The sequence below is a fragment of the Ischnura elegans genome, chromosome 6 (genome assembly GCF_921293095.1).
Source record: "Ischnura elegans chromosome 6, ioIscEleg1.1, whole genome shotgun sequence".
Classification (NCBI taxonomy): domain Eukaryota; kingdom Metazoa; phylum Arthropoda; class Insecta; order Odonata; family Coenagrionidae; genus Ischnura; species Ischnura elegans.
In genome coordinates, this window is record NC_060251.1 from 73,950,773 (window position 1) to 73,960,314 (window position 9,542).

General features: G+C 33.0%; 1 protein-coding gene across 2 annotated transcripts in view; it reads left to right on the plus strand.

Annotated features, from left to right (window-relative positions):
* LOC124161005 (cryptochrome-1-like) overlaps positions 1 to 9,169 on the plus strand; it is a 71,545-nt gene extending 62,376 nt beyond the window's left edge. For both annotated transcript variants that reach the window (XM_046537140.1, XM_046537141.1), the window contains 2 exons: positions 3,444 to 3,613; positions 6,275 to 9,169. In XM_046537140.1, coding sequence (XP_046393096.1) covers positions 3,444 to 3,613; positions 6,275 to 6,280 — 176 coding nt within the window. In that variant the 3' untranslated portion in view covers positions 6,281 to 9,169. The remainder of the gene's footprint in view (positions 1 to 3,443; positions 3,614 to 6,274) is intronic.
* The last annotated feature ends 373 nt before the right edge of the window (positions 9,170 to 9,542 follow it).

Consider the following 9,542-nt stretch of genomic DNA (forward strand, 5'->3'; position numbering starts at 1 on the left):
AATTATGTGATAATGATTACGGTGACAAATTGACTCATCCTATCAACCGATATTGACATTAGAATATAATTTACCAGATATGTTTGACATTATAATTATCAGAATTTACAGTATTAAATTACATGAGACTTGTATTTGGAAAAGAGGAATTTATGAAGATGGACTACAAAAATGATCCATATACATAAACAGTAACATAATCACTTCTGACACTGTCACTGATGGCCCATTATTATGTTAGTCTCGTATTTCATTTGTTGTTGCATATTGATACAGAAAACAACTCTTTTGACTTTAACAGTACCATTCACTGGTTGGCTAGTGAATGTATGCCTTTCTGATCTTCCTAAAGGCCGTTTTACACAGTACACAGAATTGCGCAATCTGAGGTAGGTGCAAAGGCGCAGTCAAAATTGCATCATGTGAAGCGGTGAATTGCTAGAACATAAGCGAGAATGTGTGGATGCGAGACGGCAAAATAGCCCCTGTTCTAATTCCGTTCATGCACTCGTGCAATTCCACGCCATTTTAGAAATAAATGCAGCTCTAACCTGCGCAACTCCGTGCCCTGTGTAAAATGGCCTTAATAGTGTGAGGCACTAGCAACAGCCAGCTTGAACTAACCTTCTTTATTGGCTTTTTAATTTATCATTTATAATGTATGCAATTATTTGACATATAAAGGTGGTTAATAATTTCATGAGCATTGTATACATACTGCCATTCAAAACTGGTGGCATTTTATATTAGCAAACAATGAATACATTTTTCCAATAATTCCCAGGTGCAGCAATAGAAAAATTAGAGGATAGCCGTTCTCTTGATATTTTGGCCGATCCCATGGCATGATGTAGGATTTTCAACAGAATATGAGCTCATCACACGATTTATCTTCATTATAATCAAAATGCTTTTCAAAGAATTCTTATTTTTACTGTCATATTCAAAACTTCTTTCAAAAGGCTGGCTGATGGTTCCTCAAACATAACCTCATGCAATGCAGTAATCATGTAATTTGAAGCTTCACTTTATTACAATAATTACAAACCTCAAGCATAGACATCAGATTCTGTTGCCATATTGATGAAGTGTTGATTTAAAAACTTACATCTTCTGAAACAATACACACTGCAAGTGAAAAATCTTTACTTTTTTACTTGCTTTATTACATGTACATAAATATTTTTGTACATGTATGTAAATCCTAAATAACAGGGTGTTTGCAGTGGCGTAGCCAGGCATTTCGTTTGGGGGGAGGGGCGTGGCCAAAACCAGGGGTGGGAATTTAAAAAAAAAAAAAAGGGTGCTGAGTTCAAAAAACTTCATTTTTGAAAGAAAAAATTTGTAAATTCATGATTTTTCAATATTTTGTTTTCGTTTATCAAGGAAAATAATTTTGTTTTTCTTTTTTGGGGGGGTCCGAACCCCTCGCTCCCCCCCCCCCCCCCCCCCCCCCCTAGCTATGCCACTGGGTGTTGGCATGGTACATGCACAAATCTTGTGTCTTCAAAACACCTTGTGGCTGGTAAAACTAGGAAAATTTACATATGTTTAATGGCAGAGGCGCTGGTAAAACTAATCAGTCATTATCAAAAGTGGTAGATATTTCCCAATGTTTTATACTTGAGGTAATGAAAAATTAGTTTTAGGTGTGGTTATCAGTGAAATTAGCTATAACCTGAAGATTTTCTAAATGCATCCAATAATGATTGGGACAAACTAAGACATCAAACTAGTGCATACCATTTTTTGAATCATGAATTGAACATAGTAATGACCTCACAGTAAAAAATGAAGAATCCTACCACTATTATGAGTTAAAAAGATATGTACCTAAAGATAGGGTTTCCAGCTATTATTGACAATGCCTACTTTATAAAATAACTTATTTAAGAGCCTATTGTGTTCAATTTGCTGAGGATAAACCATTTGCATGTGGCCAAGGTAATGTTTTTTTTCTTTTGTTTAATATTACCTGAAACTATGTTGGCATGCTACTACAAAAAAATTTAAGAATTTAAAATACCTACTCAAGAAGAATTCAACTTACCTTATCCTTATGCAGATGTACAATTTTAGTTCCCAAATTTAGTAAATAAACAAATCATAAGCTTTTAAACCAAATTAGCCTTTAAGAAAAATTGTTGATGAAACTTCTACCATTTAAGATGATATCTATCACTAACTGATCAATATCTCCATTAACTCTTAAATTTATGAACAACCTGATTAATTGCTGATGAATTTACATAATGGACATTGGAGAATCAGTTTTTAAAAACATTTATGGGCAACAACTAATGAGCAACAGATATATATATTATACCACTGCCTTGAAGGCTAAATTGTCAAAATAAAATTAAAATCAAACGGGGGAAAAATATTAATTTTAATAATTTCTGATACATTTATGTACCTACTCTCAAAGTCCCTGAAGGAGAAGTACACCACACTTACAGCAAAGTAATTATTAGAACGATGTAAATAAATATTATAGCAATTAAGTTGAATGCTTATTCATACATATTGAGCTACAAATATATATTTTCCTGGTGCCACCATAAAATTTCAGTAGAAGATGAAATATCAAATTAAATTGAAAGTCAAGTTTTGATAAATAGACAACACATACTCTGAACACATCAAGGCATCATCAGTGTTTGGGAATGACTCACAGCTCCTACTCATGTAAATTTATCACCTCTAATCATTTGGCAAAACTGAAGTCAGTATTCATACAATCCAGTGAAAATTAATATTTTTTGCTTTAGAGGCTTATCTACTTTCACTTTATATGCACATCACTTTAATTGTGAGTTACTACAAAGATTTGTATTAAAATGGAAAAATAAGTTTAGTATAGAATTTCAAGCAATGACTCAATAATAAGTTCTAAAAATAAAGTATTAATAAATATAATCTATTATTGTTGGAATGGTTGTATGATACCAATTAGCCTTTCCTTTTCTCATTAAAACTCGAACTGGCTATCATTTTGTTTTAAAGTAATGATACATATCGGGGTTGATCAAAAACACAAGTAGCTAAGGTGCAACCACATCAACATAAATCTTGGACAATTTGAATGATAAAATAGGGTTAAAATAACTTTCTGACGTAATCTAATTTTATGAAGCTCCTCTGACCCAGGTGAAACCATTCACTTCACACAAAAATAATATAATTTTAATGGCATTTTATAACTCTCCCTATTGATACTCTGGTGTTTCACCAGATTTATATGAAGGAAAATGCTTATTATTTCATGTTTCACAGCAAAATGTTGCATTTACTTTGAGATAAGAGAAAAAGTGACAATGTTTTGAAATAATTTCTATCTTCTACCACTTTTTGAAAAAAATAGCCCTTCAGCCATAGACAAATTTCTTATACAATTCACCATTGTAATCCTTAGCTTTCTTTTTCTTCTTATCAATGTCTAGGTCTTCTAGCAACTGTGCCAATTGCTCCAAGTGCCTGGACTTCTCAGTCCAGCAAGGAAACAAAAGAAAATAGGCCAGCAACTCAGAACACAAAAAATGATGTCAATGCACAAAAATCACTGTCAACATCTCCTAAACTAATCATCAGCAGTGACATAGCATCCAGAGAGGCAAGTATATAGCCCAATAGTATGTATGCAAAATATTTCATAGAGTAAATACCAAAAAAAAATGGATCTTCACAACTTATCAATAATAATTATGTAATGGTGGCAGGAGAATTCGATTCTTCAATTCTTTGTTTCCAGGTCTAGAATTGTTATGAGATTAAAAAATGTGAAAAATTCATTCCAATGCATGTATTCTCCTGATTTGTGAACCATAGTTGACAAAGTAGTACCGCCCAGGCCAAATAAAATTTATTATTCAAGGAAACAGCCAGAGACTAGCCACTGGCAAGCCTTCACAGAGTCACCCGCAATTATATGTAGCATGCAAAAACTCAATGAGGGAAAAGTCATTTGCCTTGTCTGACATTTGGACCCAGATCTCCAAACTCAAAATAGGCGTTGAAGTACTGAGGCATCTTCTCCCTCTGCAGAGGTTTGGAGGCTTAAGATAATGAGAGTTTATATTGCCAGGCGTACAATGCCACAGGGCAGTATGTTTGATGGAGCCACAGTCCTAATGCTAAAGCCAGAACTTAGAACTTTAGGGCATTCACCATAGACATTACGAAGGAAATAACTTCACACTAGTCAGCAGCATACCTCTATGGAGTCACCTGCAACTGCACGTAGCGTGCAAAAAACTATGCGGAGGGAGGAAATACCCTGAGAGTTCAAGATGCAGAATGTCTGCCAAAAATTCAGGAGATCTGGGTCTTAGTCCCAGGCAAGGCAAATGGATTTTCCCCAGTAGAATTTTGACGCTATGAAAAGATTGCCAATATTGAACTAGATGGGGCAGATAGAGTCCTCAGCAAGAGTAGCACCTGATAGCGGATGTAGTGGAGTTCATCAGCTTCATATTATCTGTATAGAACTCTGGCTTTAGCCCCAAGTGAATTTGATTTGATTGGCACAGTTCGGTTAAGATACCATTTAATTTACGGCATGTAATTTCATTCCCTAGGAAATTTTCTGTGTTAGGCAAAACAGTGCTTTAAAGCAGGTGTTTTTGCAATTTCTGTTATAGTATGTAACACAAGTAATTTTTTCAAGGCAAAATTACAACTTAACTAGTGCAGAGTGATGATTTGTCATTTGATCAGCCATTCATTGGAATATCTGCCTATCACTACTTCAAGTCCTCCCAGACATTCCTTTACTCTACGCTCCCTACCCTCCTCCATTCTCTACTATCGGAGCAAAAAAGGTAGATAGCTTAACTTTAAGCATTTGTACGAAATTCTACCAAAGCTCCATAGGGTAGTGTAATATACCATTTTACTCATTATTTATTCAACAATGAATCATTAAAAAGTATTCAAAAGTAAACGCTTAGCTTCTACAGTCAAAAGAGTGACAAAGAACATGCAAAAAAACTATGACAAAGGTGAAACGGTCGTCCCGGGCTCATCACGGCCCGTGTTCCTCGACTCGTCATGGGCAAAATATTTGATTGGTTCTCTTCATTGTGTTTCTATAGAGAGAGAAACATCTTCACATTACAAATAGCTTGTTAAATTAAATTTTGACCATTCTTTGATTTTTTAAATGGCCGAAAGGTAGATTTCAATTTCCGAGGTTTACAATAGTCCATGAATATCGAAGTTACATATGCGATACGGGAAAAATATTTCCCGTACCGCTTAAAATAAACCACAAAGATGAAAATCGTCCCGTGGCAATGCTCACTGCCAAAATGGAATTCTTCGGCGGAATTTCATACAAATATTTCAAGTTCAGTGTTCTACCTTTCTTGCGCCAATGGTAATTTCTATATTTCCCAACATAAAAACAATTTTTAATAATTTTAAATATTTTTTTTCAATAAAATGGGTGTTAAAGATGTAGGGGAAAGAATGACACAGAAATTAAACATAGAAGAACAGACAAATTGAAAATTGCTCGAAGATTGGGTCAGTTCCACTATTTCGTTGATCAGACTCTGGCTAAGTTCCTGGCATCATTTCTTGGTCCTAGTTCTTCATCAAGTGTTTCATTTTCTTTACTTAGTTTCAAGAGCCTAAACATGACTTTCATGAGGTTACAATTAAAACTCCCCTAAACAACATATCATGTAATCTCAAAAGAGTTTTATCCACTATAGTATTCTATTTAAAGTATGTAATGTAACTTATGCCCAAGAAAAGTTTTGAAATTGGTTTACGTCCACATTAATATGGTACAAACTCATTTTGGCTTCAGTACCATTTCCAGTTCTAATCTCTTGAACTAACAGAGCTGAGAAGCAAAGAACAGAACCAATCCCTCCTTAATTTTTATAATAACTAGTGAAATTTGTGATAATTCGCATAGAATCCAGCCACATCCAACCAATGCCTTGCCTTCAAGTACATACTCAGGAAAAAAGTTCCAAATGATATTTTGACTAATGAAAGGGCAATGATTTCACGAAGTAAACAGATACATGACCGATGATAAGTAAATGAAATATAAACAAACTTAAATAGGTAGATGCTTTTGAAAGGAATAAAGTTTTTTCTAAGTTTAAGAAATATATTGTTTAAGTGTATGTATTTACATAATTAGTTGTTTCAGGTATGACTTTATGGAATCAACTTAATATATTATGGAATTACAAAGTTTACTTTAATTTTCATAATGATAAGTGTATTTAATGATGTCTGTTCTTTACTATTCCAGGCTTGAGGACAAATGAGGTAGCCTGAGATGTACTACTTCAAAAACTGTGCACCCATAACCTTCAGAAGAGAAATAGGATTTTCCTTCAAGTATTTATGGTGTTGATCTGTCAATTGGATGATTGAAATGAATTCATACTGTCTGCACAACATTTACAGAAAATGAGAAATAGAAGTTGAGTGAAATTAACTACTGTTAAAAGAAAAAAATCATCAGTTGCAAACATATCAAGGTGTATGCCTCTGATTCTTATAACTTCTGAACGATGAATTGGACTGCTTTGAGAGCCATCCTGAGTTAAGCGTATTATCATATTTATTTTTTGTGTTTTTGTAGAAATATTAGAAGTGGAAAAAGTGTCAACAGAGAACTTTTGGACATCTTGAATAACATAGTGGTTGTGCACTCTTAAATTATTAACTGATTATGAATAATCAGCATGCACTCGATGGGAGTCATTTTAATTCCCTCCTTTTCCAGAGGCAGGTTTTTATAAGGATATGATGTTTAGCATTCCATTTTTTTATGGAGGTGAGGACTATAAACTTTCAACTCTATCCAACAAATGGTAAATTTAAAAAATGATTTTTCTAGAAATCGAAGTAAATTAAAGAATAGATTACCTATTCTGTTAGGGAACTTTGGAGCAACTTTACTGAGGCAAATTGATTTATCACATGAACTTAAACTTTTAGCATTTATTACTGACAAAAGTTTTTAAATTTTCAGTTCCACATGTTACATTTTCCATACATGAATGTGATTTGAACTTTTAATATCTCTTTATCACTATGGGTGTACATTATGGCTAACACTGAATTTATGTGAGCTGCTAACTACCATTGCATTGCACAATTTATGCACTATGAAATTATGATTTCAGTTGCTAAGGGCAACAAGGAGTAAAATGATGAAGTGATGAATCAATCATGCGTTTCACTTTTTAACATACTCTCCCGTCTTTCATATAAAGCAAGCATTGTAATGAGTAAACATAACTCTTTATAAATCCTGTGTCCATCCCTATTCATGAGAGTGTAAAATTTACTTGAAATTTATTGATCATGGATCTGTCTTCATATGGCTAATTTATCATTAATTGACTAATCATGATTAACAAATTTGCTTAAGAAATTCGATGCATTACATGGATTGCCAGAGTAAATTTTTTTGTTAAATGGCGTACACAAGGCTTTATAATTGCATTTATAATCTAAGAAATTGAAAAAGGCAATATTTTGAAGATAAAATCAAGAGAAATGTCAGTATGTAATGTTTTTTCCATCAAATATAGTAGTCCTTTTTGTCAAATAGAGGAGACAGAATAAAAAAACGTTGTAATAATAAAGAAACAAAGTAAGGTGTGGACGTGCATCTAAATTAATCTCAATGATATGCGAGGATGGTCATTTTGGAAAATATATAAATTATAATATCACCAGTCACAAATTCATATGCATTTGCAACAAACATTAGCCAAATGAGAATGGCATATCAAGATTAGAAGCAAATTCTCTTATTTTTGCAGTAAAAATTTCGCAAATGTCAACAAATATATTTGTATTATGTATTAATAGGAATTTCTTGTCCAATAACATTTTTAGGAGAAAAATGATGATTTTTAAGTAGCATCAACAATTACAATGCAGATGAAAGAAAGTCGATTAACTTCATCTGGAATTTATAAAAATCTTATTTTTATTTTTATAACAGTGTATTTGTATTCTAAATGTGCAATGTAGCAGGAGAAAACATTCATTATAGGGTATAGAAATGTCAATTCACTCATTACATGGTAGATATTTTTTTGAAAGGATGTATTTTAGAAAATAGAGGAAGAAACACTTTAAAGGAATGTATCACTAACAAAATCAAAAGAAATATTTTGGAAATCCACGTGCACTCAATAATGAGTCTATAATTTTCAAGTTCATCTTTCACATTTCTAGTTTTCACTAATCTAAACCTAAACTACACAGAATTATTTCAAAATTCATCATAGTAAACAAGTGTACTAGTCCTTATACACATTACACTGAAGAAATAAGTAGAATAAGGCAAAAAGGACTGAAAAGAGTCATAAGTAAAATTGGTTCTCTGTCCTTTGTAAATCAAACCCATCAGGAAGATTAGATTTTATGGTTGACTGCTTAAATAATAATAATAATTATATAATAGAAATAATAAATTCAAAAATATTCACAAATGATCTTCTTTAAAACATTTCTATTGCTAAATAAAAATACAAATTCTTGGAGCAAGATTGACTGTTCCTAAAGCCCATGACAAAATATGAAATGCATCACAAACTTTTTAGCCACTTTAGTGTAAAGAAAAAAGGTTGTAATTCTTTAATTTACTCTCATGTGATTTCTGTCTAAAACAATAACTCTGCTGGAGAGTACAGGCAAATTTTTACTGCAATGTGCATTGCAAAACCTGGTAACAATTCAGCATGAACAAAATCCCTTTAATCCAATATAACCTATGCCTCTGGATCCTTATGTACAATCATAAACCTCCATTAAATAACTATTGCAAAACATAAGGCTACATTGATTTATTTCTGAACGGTATCTGAAGTCTTCAATTCCGATCAAAAGACATGAATGCCAAAGGATATTTTCTCGATATGTAAGCACTTTACAAGTAGTGTGACAAAATATATTTTGTTCCTTTCAGGATAGAATAATTTTGTATGAATGTCACACAACTAATTATTAGTGTTTGTATTAAACAAATAGCATGCAGAAGGAAATTTATGTGTCCTCTGCTGCATATAAAAAAAGATAAAGAAGTAAACCACATCAATTTGTATGTATTAATTTCATATGTATTCAGTGTATACATGTAATTACCACATTTTTGTAAAAAATAAAAATTTATTATAGACAAGTGCTGGTGGTTTATCTATATTTATATAAAGTCCAAATAGGGTGGTTTCCTTTTATTTTTTTATCGCCTAAATCGAAAGATTATTACTCCTGGAGTACGTATTTCACGCTTTTAGATTTTTAAATGACGATATCTATTTTTCACGATTAAATGAAAAGTGAAAATTTTCAAGCGCGCGAAAACGAGACGCGTGAGTATGAATGCCGGGAAATCTCTCTCCGTGTGGCGTATTTCTCGTTCCCGCTGCCGCCCTGTGAGGTGACCATGGAGGTGACCTTGAGGCGAGTTGAGCGCTGATACGACGCAGGCTGCTAGCGGGTAGCTGAGTACCCTGCTGGCTGGTAGCGCTTGGCTTAAATAAGGATTATTAATA